This window comes from Crocodylus porosus, unplaced genomic scaffold, assembly GCF_001723895.1.
Source record: "Crocodylus porosus isolate Cpor-Errol unplaced genomic scaffold, CroPor_comp1, whole genome shotgun sequence".
NCBI classification, from domain to species: domain Eukaryota; kingdom Metazoa; phylum Chordata; order Crocodylia; family Crocodylidae; genus Crocodylus; species Crocodylus porosus.
The window spans coordinates 4,294,051-4,308,471 of record NW_017728911.1 but is presented as its reverse complement, the minus strand read 5'-3'; the positions used below and the strand labels follow the sequence as shown (position 1 = coordinate 4,308,471).

The following is a 14,421-nucleotide window of genomic DNA, read 5'->3' as shown; positions in this document are numbered from 1 at the left end:
TGCGTGACTTGCCACAGAGCTCCTGCAGTTGTGGCAATACAGGGGACAGATGCAAGCAGATGCTAAACGGGGCCCAGTGACAGCCAGCACAAGCGGCTCCCCTGGGGCTGGCCCCCGTGAGCGCGAGAGAGGAGACGCTCCCCAGGCCGGACCCCTCGGAGGTGGGAGTTACACGACCTCGGGGGGGCGGGGGCAGGAAGGACCCTGGAGCCCTTGGAAGAAGCGAGGCTGCTGCAAGGCGCTGGCCGGGCTCCTTCACCCGGGCGGGGGGCCGTACACAAGCTGAGCCCCAACGCTGAGGGCCACGGCCACGGCCAGACGCCCTCCGCCCCGGGAAAGGCCAAGGCCGGGGGGGAGGGGCCGCACCCAAATCCCCCACTCGCTCCCCACCTCTCTCACCCGCTCCGTAGCAGCTCCGACACACACCGGAAGCGTCGCCTGTCCGCCGTGCTGCGTCGCGTCGTCACTTCCACCTCCGCCGGAACTCCACTCCTAGAGCACCACCCCCAACCCCGCATCAGCGCGGTGGGGGGACGTTGTAGCCGCCAATCGGAGTTTAGAAAAACGCCAACGCCGCCTCATGGGCTCGAGAGAGCCGGGGTGCGCATGCTCAGGTGTCCACCGCCCCCGGGCGGGGCGGGGCGTGGGGTGTTCCCGCCTACCGCGGTTAGCGTCAGGACCCCTCACAGGCCCCGCGGAGCCACGTGGCGCAGGGAGCCCTAGTGTAGTGTAGTCTCTACCACCTGCCGTCCTGTGCCCTGCCTGTCAGGTGCGGAGGGCGTCGCTCAGTGCAGTAGGGTTACCCCTCTCCCTTCAGCGGGCATCACTGTGTGCCAATGGAGGGTGGCTGGCGCAGTGGGTGCGGAAAGGGCTGACGTCCGCCAAGGGATGAGTGAGCCTGCTTGGCGCCGGCTGCTGGATTCAGCACTGGCAGTGGGGAGGGCACACCTTCCCCAGGCAGGGGCTCTCTAGCTTCCACACAGGCAAAGGAGCAGCCTCCTGGCACCTAGGCACAGGGTGGGGACTCAACCAAGTCTCCCACCTAAACACCACAGGGGCACCCAAGTCTCCGCAGACAAGGTGCCTCTGATTTAGTAGTCTCATTGCATAGCTACAAAAGCAATACGTTTCTCGTAATCCTGCGCTTTAGCAAGGCTGAACTCGGCCTAGTGACCAAAATGGTCAGCTGCTATCTGGTGCTCTAGAAAACCATCACGTTAAGAGCAGAAGTCAGGGTGCTCACGTATTAGCCCATTGTTCACTCCGAAAACAAGTCCACCCTACTTCCATAAACGCTCCTTAGGCCTCATAAATTGCACCCTTCCCTTTCCATAATGTTGGATCACCACCCATTCTATTAAAGGGATTTGTTTTCTAGTCGCGGCCGGGTCACACAGGCTGCCTTGGAAGTGATTTAAACGAAGCAAGGCAACATTTTTATTTTCATGGACACATTGACCTGTTAAAGAAGGGGATTTCATCCCCTGCTGCATTAGAAATAAAATGGGCTGGTCCTGCTTTGAGCAGGGGGTTGGATTAGATGTGACTTCTTGACATCCCTCCCAACCCTCCTGTTCTGTGACTCTATTACATCACCATTATTCTGGGACCCTGGCTGGACTGGGTTGACAATAAAACATAAGAAATGGATATTCCTACTTGGGGCCATGAACTTCTGGGTCAAGAACACCAGTGTTTATTGATGTATTCAGTTTCATGAACTTATTATAAATGTGTTTGTGCCTGAAAGCTTGCAATGAAAACTTTTTTTTTTGCAAAAATCTTGGTCTAATAAGATATATCATCTCTACTACAAGTCCTGATTGCCTTTTCAGTACACATTTGAGGTTGTGCAGTTATATGACCTGAATTCCATGTATAAGTGGGTACTGGGCACATCTACCAGCTGTTACATATTGGTTGGGTATAATTATTTCAAGCTTATTTGGCTGCTATATCCAACTCCCAGATAGAAATGCAAGATTAGAAAATGCATTACAATTCTCTGTCACTTATGGACTAGTAAGTATCAGAAAATGAGTTTTTCGGTTGCCAGACATGCCCAACAAACACAACTCGGGTGCAGGAATAATCTGTCATGTGAGAACACTGGGGAGCTGACCAGAATTAGAAACATTTTACCCCTCATTTTCCATCTCAATTTTGGAGAGGTATGGGTTAAACAGAACCCAGGTTTTGTTTAGATTTTGTTTTGCAGTATCAAAATCCCACTGATGACCTTGCAAAATGAACCCCAGCATTTGCTTATTACTAACCTCTCATCTTTATATTGGATTTTTCTTTATAAAATTCCTGTCATCTCTCAGTTTCCTTTCATTTTTTTAAAATCAACCTTTTGACTGACAGTCAGGAAAGTGACCATATTTTGTTTTGCTCATAGTTTTCTAAAGAAAAAAAAAGCTGTACACTTTAGTTGTGAACTTGCTGACCTTGCCAATTTAAAACTGAGCTTCCAACTGTATAAAGAACAAAATGATTACAGTAGCTGAATTAACAGTGGTAGTAAAGGTCATTGTGGAATAGATTCTCTGACCTTCTAAGAGGCACATTATTTCATCTAGCTATTTAAGAAAGTGATTGCAGGGGCACCATCCTCCAGCTGATTTAATGAAATGCCCATATGCTACATATAGTTTAGTGATGCACTGTATTCCAAATGCATAATTCTATATGCCCTAATTCCTATTAAACTATCTTCCATTTTGGAATATTTTTTTCTGTTGAGTAATTAAAATCTTAATCTCTTTATATTTATTTTCTTTAGTTGACTTTCCATCACCCTCTCCTCAGTGCAAGGAACTAGGTTATGATTTCTGTAGCATTTTTGTTTAAGTTTAAGCAGCAAACACTTCAGGCAGTAATCAATATTTGCTCTGTATATAGTACTTAATGAATTGTTTGACCAGCTATAAGAAAAAAAATCCAAAATATTGTTTTTAAATTAGCAACTGTTTGGGTTAGTAAATCATTTGCTAATTCATCCCAATTTTTTTGCAAATGGACTTGTGAACTGTTAGGGTGGGTTGTCTGAAAATCTGTTTTCTTCAATTTCTAATCCATTTATGGAGCTGTTAGTCCATAAACTGCAAAACTTTACTTTGACACTAGCCAAAGGCTTATGCACCATTTTACATTGTCAAAATAAGACTTCTGTGGTTGACTTCAACAGACATTCTTCCCAGAAATACACTTCACTTTGAGAGAGGAATGGGCTTTCTGGCATGCATTTTCAGTTGAAAAACCAAATCACACTAATCATGAAGCTAAGCTAGCTGAGAATTCTTGGAGTAGGCAATTAAAAGGCTTGCCTCTTCAGCAAGGGAGACATTACTGAAATATTCAAGTTTTGCTATTCAACTAGATGTAGAACCAGAAAAACTGAAAAGCCTAGAAGTTACGGACTTGTGATATCCAACAGTAATTTCCAAGCAACACTGCATGGATGCTACTTTAATTATACATAGGATCTCATTTCCTGGAGCACAGTAGAAGCAGCATTTCCCATTCTTTACACTGAAAGGGAATGTTTACTGCCTGTTTGAGGCAATTGGCACTTTCACTGAAGCAGCATCTGCTTTAACAAGTTTAGTGGCTTTGTCTTGTTAGAGAACTCATATGTGCTCTGAACAAGTCCGTACTCAAGTGCTAATTAATTTGTACTAATTACTGTCAAGTATGATAATTCTATCAACCGGTAGGTTTAAGAAGTAGTGCATATATAATTATATCCACAAAATTATGTGCGAAGTGAACAGCAAGGTTGCTTATGCAAGTTCCCTAGAACTGTATGCAAAGTTAGGTATGTATTTAAGTGCATGGGAGAAAACAGATTCCCACTGGTTCTTCTCCTTGTAGCCTGGTGGTTGATGGCTTAAGAATGGTATTTCAAGGTTTGTTTTTTGGGAATTGGCCAACCGTGGTCATGCAATCTATCTTTATAGCCAAATTCCAGTCACTAGTGTGTTGTGTCCATTTTGAAAAGGAAGTTATGAAAGGAGCTAAAGTAGCAGTACCCAAAAATACAGAAAGAGAGAAGTGAAGTTGCAGTCTAGAACCACATGCATAATTCAGGGGGAGGCTGTTTCAGTACTAGATGGGGAAAGTGTGGACAAGTCTCTGAGAAGCTAACAGTCTAAGAAGGATCATGTTAAAAAGAAATTGCCCCTCAACTATGGACAAAGACGTTTTACACTAACAGAGTACTATAGGCTTACTCCTGATTTTCATGCAAGCAGGAACTAGATGGGAACATGCCTCTGATCCACCAAGGGTCAAAAATTTCTCACCAATGGCAGTAGGCACTGAATTAGGCTTGAATATAGTTAAAATCCTTCTATGCATAGACAGACCCTGATCCTGCCTTGATGAGATCTATAAAAGGCAGTAGGTTAAATCTGGATAGAAAATGTCTATGCCAAAACCTTGAAAATGAAAGAAAGAGCAATAAATTGTCACTGATGCTATTATACCTATGTGCCATAGGAAAAACGTTAAAGACAAAATCAGAAGCATCTCTTATTTTTTATTAGGGTTTATCTCATATTTTCCCACATGGAGTCCTTAGAGACTATATGAAAATGTTTCATACATACAGCATTGCACACAGTACAAAAATAAGCAAGCAGTGTGTGTTCATTTATAGTTAAAATATAGCTACAATATTTGCATTCCTACAATCTTTACCTTTATTAGTCTGAATAGATACATTTCTATTGCTAGTTCTCTTTAAAACCATTAAAAAAAAAAAAAAAAAGGCAGCAATATGTAGATGGAAGGCAAGTAGTCTTTTATTTCCCCTCTTATTGCCATCTTCCCTTTATTGTCATTGCTTTGGACTTGTGATTTTCATAAGGCTTATTGCTTAATGTAATTAGTAAAAATATCCCAAATTCATGAACAACAGCACTAAGGTGTTTGCTGTGGACTAACAGCATTGTTGTTTACAAATATCCAGACAACTCAGTTCTATTAATGACAACTGGCAATTCATTCACAAGTCAGTTCAATCATAGAATCATAGAAGTAGGGTTGGAAGTGACCTTGTAGATCTTCAAGTCCAGCCCCCTGCCTGGGTAGGAGAAAAAACTGGGCTAAGTGAATGATCATGCTCAAGATAATTACTTCAGGAAGAGGCAGCACCATGCAACTTAGTTGACTAACCACACACCAGTGGATATTTACCTCTGCTTCACTGAGAAGTCCTCAAAACATAGGATTTCACACTACAAGTTGCACTGCGAGAGCACAAAAAGTTAATTTCCACATTGCAAACTCTTTTTGCTTTATGTCCACATGCTAACAGCTTGTTGTTTCAAACTCATGCAACTATTTGTGAGAAAGCTGGTTAAAAAGTTTCTCAAAAAACTTGAGGCAAAAGGACATGATGCATACATGATAGCTGTTCTCATATGCCACGTATCCAATCTGATCATGAATAAAAGAACTTGCACAGCAGTAGCCAGTTGGTTACGTTTCAGAGACCATTCCCGGTACTTTAGGAGTGACAGCTACTATTATTGCTTATTCCAAACTAAGGCACACATTAAGGCTACCAATCATGACAATGGTATTATCTGGGACGTTGAAACACTACCCACTATTAAGACCTCCCACAAGACCAGCAGTTATGATCAAAGGACCTTGGTATAATCTTTGTTGTATGTTTATATGGGTAACAATAATGAAGTTAGTTAACTGAGGTGTGAGAAGCCAGTACAAGGCAAGCTCCTCAGGGCATATTAGGCAGGATTTGCCAGCCCTTCACAAATCAACAATACTCTTTATCTGCTGTTATGCACGAGCTCTGAGAAAACATTAGATATGAACAAGCTCCCAGTGAACTAGCACAGAAAGATAGCCCCCATTTATTCCATATTGCTTTCCTGTAGAGAGGATGTCAGCCCTCAAATGGTCTTGGCGATTCCAGAAGGCAAACTCCATATTCTAAAATGGTATGCCTCCTTTCATGTCCCAGCAGTGAGGAAGTGCAGCTCACTCAAAGCTTTTATTTGGGAAACGCTGCTTAACCTGGAAGTGCTCACACTTCTTGTGCTTCATGGTCAGTCCATATTGAGGTGTTGTGTCTACCTTCTGTCCATCACATATGCTGAACTCTAGTTGCTGGAGCAGTGTGGCCAAGAAGAGAAAGATCTCCCACTTGCCAATGGACTCACCAATACACCTCCTCTTCCCCAAGCCAAATAACAGCACTTTGTCACTCTCCATCCTATTAATTTCTGTCCCTTCAGCATTGAGGAAACGCTCTGGGTTGAAAGCAGATGGCTCTTTCCAAAGTGTTCTGAAACAAAAAAGAGAGGGGAGACACCCGAGAATGCCGTTGTATCAGTCCTTGAAACAGTAACTAGAAGTCAAGCATCTCAGCAGGGATAGCCTCAGGACAGAGAAACAATGGCTACTAAAGTTAAACACTGCAAAAGCCTTTACCACTCAGTGGCAGCCTTACCATCAATGCAAGATTCTGCAAGTCAAGCCACATTAAACTGCCTATTGTATGCAAGTGGTAGCTAGTTTTCCAGACTCAGTCCGCATTACTCCCTTGAACAGCTGTGCAACTACCAATGTTGAATTTAAAATTATTGGATAGGGACCAGAGTCTAGACAACCTCAGCAGAAGGGAGACCAAGTGAATGGACTCAATCTAAGAAAGAAGAGTTAACACTGGATGTCTCATAATTTGAGGCCTTTATGGCAGAACCAATTGCTCTTCAAGATCTGATCCACTCTAACCTTTACTCCTATGGGTGCAGGGCTAGCCACATGAATAGTTCCAGTGACTTCATACACGATTCACTGCTCAAAAGGAGTAAATTATTCAAAGGCTGGCCCATTAGTAGGAAGGAACCCATTTTGCTTCTGTTCCAGTTAGTGCAACAGACTTACAGGGCTGGATAAAGCTTTAAAAAACTTTCTTCAGAACTGTGCTATTCATACATGCAGTATTCTTGAGCTCGTTTTTTCAGTGAGAGACCACATCTGGCTTAAATAATTCTTTCACTGGTAAACCTGGATTAGCCGCTCCCTGGAAGCCATGATTTTGCAAGGCCTAGTAGGAGCACATTCAATATAGTACTATCATAAGTGGATGGGGTAAAGCAGAGACCCAGATTTGAGTGCTTAAAAAAGCCGCCTACTTTGGACACCAATTCTGTGCCTACTTAAAAGGCTGATTATTAGGAGGAATTTCCGGTCAACTGAATTATTCTCATTTAAGTAAGAGAACTGGACTTATTATTAGTGGCCACAAAGAAATTTCTCAGAGAAGACTGCTTTTCCCCTGAAACAGATGCTTCAGCCTGCTTACGATCTATACCTATTGACCAATACGATGTAACATATTGCTCAGAATCCTGTGCAGTCATTTGTACCTCACCTAGACTTCTCTTATGTTTTAAAAGTATATTTGACTATGTTGAGTACCAAGCAATTACATTTAATCAGAAGAACAGTAGCTTAATATACTTACTCATCATGGTTGACTTGCCATTGGTTGATGAATACACAGAGGTTTTTAGGGATGTAGTAGCCATTCAATGATGTGTCTTTAGTTGTACTGAAAGAAATGAAGTGAGCACTGGGTTTTAAAAGTGGCATGTCTCCTTTCAGTTCTAGAGAAGCTTTTACATTTTTAGATCTCATCTACATTAGCAGTGACTTATTATCCATGCATGTCTAGATAAAGATGGGTAGTTCCAAGTATTATTAGCTAATGGAGACAATTATAAAGCTCACTTTCAGGAGCTGAAAACCTCTAGAAGTGATCATGCAAAACTACATCTCTCAAGGAAGAGAGGAAATATTAGGAAACTAAGCAAGTTCATCAAGATCTATTCAGACAACGCCACTGGAAGGTCTGAAGTGAAGCACTTCAACCAAAGGCCATAACCAACCAAATTTGGGATTCAACTGGAAGAAGATCAGCAATAATGGAGCTGTACAAGTACCAATCCCAAGTGTTAGGCAATGAAATCTACAGCAGCTGAGGGATGGACAGGGCCACAGGCATGATTTAAATAAGTGACTTAACATTTGCTTGGGGTACTTTCCCCACCCCAACTACCCATCTCAATAAGGAGATGTTTTGGTACTATTTACACAGTGGAGTGCGGGTTATTTGGCTTCATATCTGGAAGGGTTACGGTGATAAGAGGGTAAGAAATCCACTGGGGTTAGTCAGAAGACCATTCCCATGGAGAACTCAAAAAAGCACAAGTCAAGACGGTCAAAGCATCACCTTACCAGTGAGGAATTGTGAAGGGCACAAAGGAAGAATGCCTGAACGTCTCCAATATAAAGGCCTCGAGGTATGGCAGCATTAGTCGGTCCGACAGCTTGGGTCTCCTCTCTCTGCCAATGGTCTGATCTACAAGATGGGAAGGAGAGGGATGTTGATTGAGAGGCCTTTAAAGAGAGATATTACTACTTTTTAAAACTTGGGGGGCGGGGGAAGAATCTTTACCCAATTCATTCTGAATCTTCTTCTGAATGTCTGGATATGTTACAAGGTACACAAGACTCCAGGACAGGGCAGTTGTCACAGTATCAAAACCTGGATAGAAAAAGAGGGGAAAGTATTTAGTTGCCAAGTAGAGACAAATGAAAGGATATAGCCCTGACTTGCTAGTAATTTCTTAGCCAAATTTCACAACTTACTAAATATTCATGTTTGTGCTATTTCAATAGCAAGGCTGATCAGAAAGTCACTTGCTAAGGTTAATCCTCAAAAGAGTAGCTATTCCACAACTTCGTCACCTCAAGACACCCAGAAACCCAGGGGTTCTAGTTCACACCCATTTATTCACTTCATCAGCTCAACTCCAAATTGTCAGCACTGAACAGCAGTATGCCTGGAGTATGGGTTTCACTGTTCCTGCTATTTCAGGTTGAATGTCTTAAGAATTTTTTTTCCAACTTTTTAAAGTTGGTCTAATAAAATATATCAGATTCACTCAAAGAACCTTGTCTGCCTTAAGAATTTAATACCTTCATAGTTCCTCTTTAAAACACTCATTGATTGATAGTGGGTCTGAATGAATTAGAAGACAGGAAAAAATCTGGAACCCTGTGCTTTTGAATGGAAGCATTCTTACCAGCTCCAAACAGATCATTGACAAGGTTGACAATCTTTTTCTCAGGGAGCTGAATGTTAGCATTCACATCTATTTTTTTATCCTGACAGTGTTCAATCAAAGAGTCAGTGATATCACGGATGTGGCTCTGAAATAGAAGAATACAGAGGATGTAAATGGTATCAAAATACAGAACATTAAGTCAGTTAAACTAGGCTAATCTACTAGTAAAAGTAGGAAAATTGATTACGTTATTGCCACAGATGTGGATGTTTTTAGATTTACACTGTGTATTCAGAAATTTAAATTTACTTTTTTTTAATTTTATTTTTTTAATATAACAAGCCCTTAGATAACAATACTATTTATTTTCTCTCATTTTAAGGTCTGCAGCAGCTAAGCTAAATCTTAGATGAATAAAAATGATAATGAATTGGAAAAAAATTCAGTAATAGCAATAGTAAAATATATAAAAATAATATTTGTGGACACTGATTACGATAACATATAGTGTGGTGCTTGACTAGCAGAGTTTCTATGGGATAAATTCCCTTTAGCAAAACACTGCTACATTGTGTGCACTTATCTCAAACTGTTTCTGTGAATATGTTTGCCAGCCAGAAGGTAAAAGACAAGTCACCTAACAGACAATAAAGGGCAAGAAGAGAATGCAAATGAATTGCCTCTGAGTATTTATTTACCTTATCAAAGGTAGTGTAATGTTCCTTAACAATCTTATGCACAAAAGCACTGAACCTCTTATTGAGATCTTTGAAGATCTTCATGGGACGGCTTGGGAAATACTGGAGTATGGGGATGAAGTCTGCTGGGTTCCCAGAGGCAGCCACATCCCCAAACTCATTGTTGAGGCTGACCAGACTTAATAACTCCTGGTCATCATGGCTGTAACGTCTGCCAAAACATATGCCGCAGATGACATTGGCCACAGAGATCACCGTGTACCGGTAGGCATCAAAGCTCTTTTTCTCTTTCATCTGTTGCAGTAACTCTGTGATTAGGTAGTCAGCTTCTTTGAAGACATGTTCTTCTAAGAGGCAGGTAGAGGAGGCAGTGGGGCTGGGCGAGACCGAGAAGGTCTTCAGGGCATTCTGGGCTAGCTTTCTGCGGGCTCTCCACACCTCCCCCGAATCACTGCTGAATGTTAAACTCTGGCCATCCCCAATGTAGCGAAAGCTGCAGAGATCGGGACGTCCCATGAAGTCTTCTGCTTGCTTCACTAGGGCTTGTCTGATGGTGTTCAACCCACTAAGGACCAGCACTGGTGTAGTGCCGATTCGTATCTGCATCACGTCTCCATACTTCTGGCTCATCTGAGTCAGTGACAGGTGTGGGTTCCTTCCCAGCTCCAACACATTGCCTATCAGAGGGTATCCCCTTGGTTCAGGGAGTCTCTTCAGCCCATGGGGGATCTGTTGCTGGAAGGATCGAACGACAGTGAATATCAGGAGAAAAACAGCCAAGGCAATAAGAATTTCTGTGACTGAGAAGATGCCTTGGCTTCCTAGCAGTGACATTGCAGTCTTCATCTTCCTGGGTCTGATAAAAAGAGAAAGGGATGAGCAAAAAGGTAAGACCCCCAAGCACCACTTCTAGTTTTGAGGCACTTATTTAAGGGTTACTTCATAGAACTAGGAAACCCAGCTCCTAACTTTGATTCAGGTACTCACTTTGAGACCTTAGGTCATTTTAATTCAGCTGAAATTCTGACACCTTTGCTCAGATTGTGATGTCCTAAACTCTAACATGTCCTGCTGATCCCCTAGCCCTTTATCCCTTGCATGCGTCTTGCATTTATAACTACAGCAAACTTCCTTTTACATATAACCCCCCTGAAAAAAGCATAAGATATGAAATCTGTTACTTTCTAAACATTATTTGCTATGCACACTGACAGATTTTCCAGAGACGGGGTCTTTGCAACTCCACTAAACAATTTACATTGACAATTTTATATACATTCAGCATCCTTTTCAAGGTGCAGCTCTGAATCTCACTGGGGAAACCCACTTCCCAGAAACCAGTTGCATTTAGACCAGGTTTTAAATAACCAAAAGCAAGAAAAGATACAGACCACCTTGATTTTACTCTTGCACAAACCCAGGACTTTAATACTTTGCACCAATTTTACACATGTAAAAGTCTCTAAGGATGGAAGAGCATTTTACATGAGACAGGTCAAAATCTCATCACCTTACCTAAATAGCTAGTCAAGGGGCCATCAACTCCATAACACTTCACTATGGTTCACATAAACAATTCATGCAGGGTTTTCCCCAAATTTTCTATGGACAGCTCCATTACATGTGTGTGTAGCCATTTCTGGAGTAGAATATTTTACTTCTGCAACACTAAACCACTATTTACTACTAAATAGAAGATGCCTTAGAGACTTGACCTTATACAAGGGAACTCCCAAAATAGAGAACACAGTTGTACTTTGGCCCCAACACTGGGTCTGGCAGCTCTAGCTTTTTTGAAAAAATACCGCAAAGAAAGAATGTATTTAAGATTTCAGTTTTAAGCATCACCTGGAAGAGAAAGATAGTATTACCAGGAGCTCTGAACCACCTCTAGAATGATTGCACTATATTTTTTGCCAGAGGCAGACTTCTGAGGAGAGGCTGAGGGAACTGGGCTTACTTAGTGTGGAGGAGAGAAGACTGAGGGGTGATTTAATAGCAGCCTTCAACTACCTGAAGGTGGTTACAAGGAGGATGGAGCTAAACTGTTCTCAGTGGTGGCAGATGACAGAACAACAAGCAACCATCTCAAGTTGCAGCAAGGGAAGTTTAGGTTGGATATTAGGAAAAAAAAAAAAATCTCAGTAGGGTAGTAAAGCACTGGAACAGGCTACCCAGAGAGGTAGTAGAATCATCATCTTTAGAGGCTTTTAAGACAAAAGTCTTGTCTGGGATCATCTAGTTGGGGATGGTCCTGCTTTAAGCAGGGGGTTGGACTAGATGACCTGCTGAGGTCCCTTCCTATCCTACTTTTTGGATTCTACAAAATCTCACCTAAAAACAATGCAGTCCTGCTTTGCCAAGAATCACTACTATATCCTCTGCACACCTCTCAAAAATGGGAATACTGCATGAGTTGTAATCTTCCTCCAGTGGAGCTTTTGACCTCTAGCTACTGCACCAGTGCACACTAGTTGCAGGATCAGGCAGATATTCCTATCAAGTGGGTTTTATTTCAGACACAATAGTCCTTATCAGTTCCAAAGAGCACTTTCATGGATGCATCAATGAAAGCATGAACCATAAAGGCTGGCAGAGAAGAGGGAGTGCCTCCCACTTTTACTGACAGTGAAGTGGAAACTAGTGAATGAAGGAATCCAGTCCAGATTTTTAGCCTCTCCTTCCTGGAGAGCGAGACCTCTACCTGTTCATTCACTAAGAACAGGGGAGAAGGAGAGTGCTTTCAGGAGAAAAGAGCTCATCTTGAAGAGGTGTGAAAGAATCACCAGGATTTATGTTCATCCTAGGATTAGGCAGAAAAAACCCTGCTGTCCTGATTGTTATGGGGAAGGGACCTGTTGGAGATTAGATTTCAGCCTTTACAAGCAAGCTAAGCAGTTCCCAGGGAAGACCCAGTTGCCACCTCTGCCCATAAGCATCTGGGATAAGAAGTCATCCACTCAGCACTTCAACTTTCAGCCCATTCAAACCAAACCCTCCAAAATGCTTTAGAGGAAGGGGGTGGACGACACAAGTGCTTTACCAGACACCTTGCCCATTTCTGCCCTCTGAGATGGGAGGCAGAACATGCCAAAGACCCTGCCATGTCCTCTAGTCCTTCCCAATGAGCAGAGATTGGGGCCTTAACCTGACAGCCAGCTGCTCCCATGACATCCCCGTCGGGACAGAACCAGGCAACCCAAAGATCCTGCTCCTCCAGGAGAAGATGGCCCCATTTCAAGGAGCCAGTCAGCAGGAGACTTCACAGCAGGCAGGACTGAGCTCTTATGTTCAAGAACAAGACCTGCCTCTCCATTATTCCCCTCCAAAAGAAGTCAGTGTGAGATGCTCCCTCATTCACCTGAAGTGCAGGAGAAGACTGGAGCTGCTTGGGGTAGGGGAGGAAGAAGTTCCCCCTGCAAAGGGGCTGGGGCTAAGCCCCCACCCCAGGGGGACAGTCCCCCTCGGATGTCATTGGCAAAGACAGATTTGCTCCATGCTCCCCTGAAAAAACCCACCCCATGGGATGGGCTGCAAGGACAGGCTTCTCCCCAGTAGGCAGAGCCGACCACCTCCCCATCAGCCTGGCTGGGGACAGCCTTGCAGCCCCGCGGTACCTGCGCGAGTGCGGCGGGGCGTGGAGCCGGGGCGCGGAGCCAGGTGCCTCGTGCCGCTGCCAGGTGGCTTCGCCTCTCCAGCACCTGGGCGCCGTGCCCCTCTGCCCGCTTTATATGCGCCTCCGAGCCTCCCGATTGGCGGAGCAGCCCCCGTCACGTGGCCAAAAAAAAGTCCGAGCAAAGAAAAAACCCCCGTGGCTCCGACTCCCGCTGCAGCCGGGACGGGGGAAGAGAGCAGCTCGAGCCCCTTTCGGCTCGCCCGGAGAGGGGCCCCGGGGGAGCAGGGAGGCAGCGCAGGCGCCGTGCCCTTCTCCCCGCGTCCTACCTGGGGCTCAGGCTGCCCCTCCCCGCGCTCGCTGGATGCGATGGCGCCGCCGCCCGCCCTCCTGGCGGCCGGGCCCCCATGGGGAGCCGCGCGGGGCCGCGGTGCCCCCGTGCCCCAAGTCGCCTCGGGGGGCCTGGCAGTGCCCGCCATTGAGAAGTGTCCCGCCCTGGTGTCTCCCCCGGCCCGTGCGCAGCTGCGGGGGGCTGGGAGCCAGGGCTCCCCCCCAGATCACGGGGGGAGGGGGGCGAGGGACCCGCGTGGCATGGACTGGGCTCCAAGACAGGAGGCTTTGCACAAAGTCACTGCTCTGCATCGCGGGCACGTGGGGCGGGCATGGGCATGGGGATCTGGGCCCCTGCGTAGGGACCGTGCAGCGGCTGGAGCCGCCTGGGCATGGGCACGGGGGCAAGAAGACCCGAGGCCCGGGCAGGGAGCATGCGGCTGGAGCCGCGGGGGGCGGGGTGCTGCTGCAGAGACCCACGTGTGTGTGTGTGTGCGTGCGTGCGTGTGCGAGGTGCTGCTGCAGAGACCCACGTGTGTGTATGTGTGTGTGTGTGGAGAGACTGGCGAGGAGCGGGGTGCTGCTGCAGAGACGTGTGTGTGTGTGTGTGGAGAGACTGGCGAGGAGCGGGGTGCTGCTGCAGAGACGTGTGTGGGAGTGTGTGTGTGTG

At 45.0% G+C, this 14,421-nt stretch overlaps 2 protein-coding genes across 2 annotated transcripts in view; both read right to left on the bottom strand.

Moving 5' to 3' along the window:
* EDC3 (enhancer of mRNA decapping 3) overlaps nucleotides 1-462 on the bottom strand; it is a 35,044-nt gene extending 34,582 nt beyond the window's left edge. The window contains exon 1 of the mRNA XM_019533310.1: nucleotides 400-462. The gene's annotated coding sequence lies outside the window, so the exon portion shown is untranslated. The remainder of the gene's footprint in view (nucleotides 1-399) is intronic.
* Nucleotides 463-5,779: 5,317 nt separating this feature from the next.
* LOC109308858 (cytochrome P450 1A5-like) lies at nucleotides 5,780-13,441 on the bottom strand. The gene is made up of 7 exons (XM_019533308.1): nucleotides 13,426-13,441; nucleotides 9,809-10,658; nucleotides 9,129-9,255; nucleotides 8,498-8,587; nucleotides 8,278-8,401; nucleotides 7,505-7,591; nucleotides 5,780-6,319 (listed from the first exon to the last, which is right to left on the bottom strand). The coding sequence occupies exons 2-7, from the start codon at nucleotides 10,652-10,654 to the stop codon at nucleotides 6,013-6,015; spliced, it is 1,581 nt and encodes a 526-aa protein (XP_019388853.1). The 5' UTR covers nucleotides 10,655-10,658; nucleotides 13,426-13,441; the 3' UTR covers nucleotides 5,780-6,012.
* Nucleotides 13,442-14,421: the final 980 nt, after the last annotated feature.

What these genes read in the sequence shown, in the direction of transcription:
- LOC109308858 (XM_019533308.1), bottom strand. Translation starts at nt 10,654, where the DNA reads ATGAAGACTGCAATGTCACTGCTAGGAAGCCAAGGCATCTTCTCAGTC. An exon ending in ATTACACTACCTTTGATAAG is followed by an intron (nt 9,256 to 9,808) that starts GTAAATAAATAC and finishes CTTCTATTTCAG; the next exon opens with AGCCACATCCGTGATATCAC. An exon ending in TGGCAAGTCAACCATGATGA is followed by an intron (nt 6,320 to 7,504) that starts GTAAGTATATTA and finishes TTTTTGTTTCAG; the next exon opens with AACACTTTGGAAAGAGCCAT.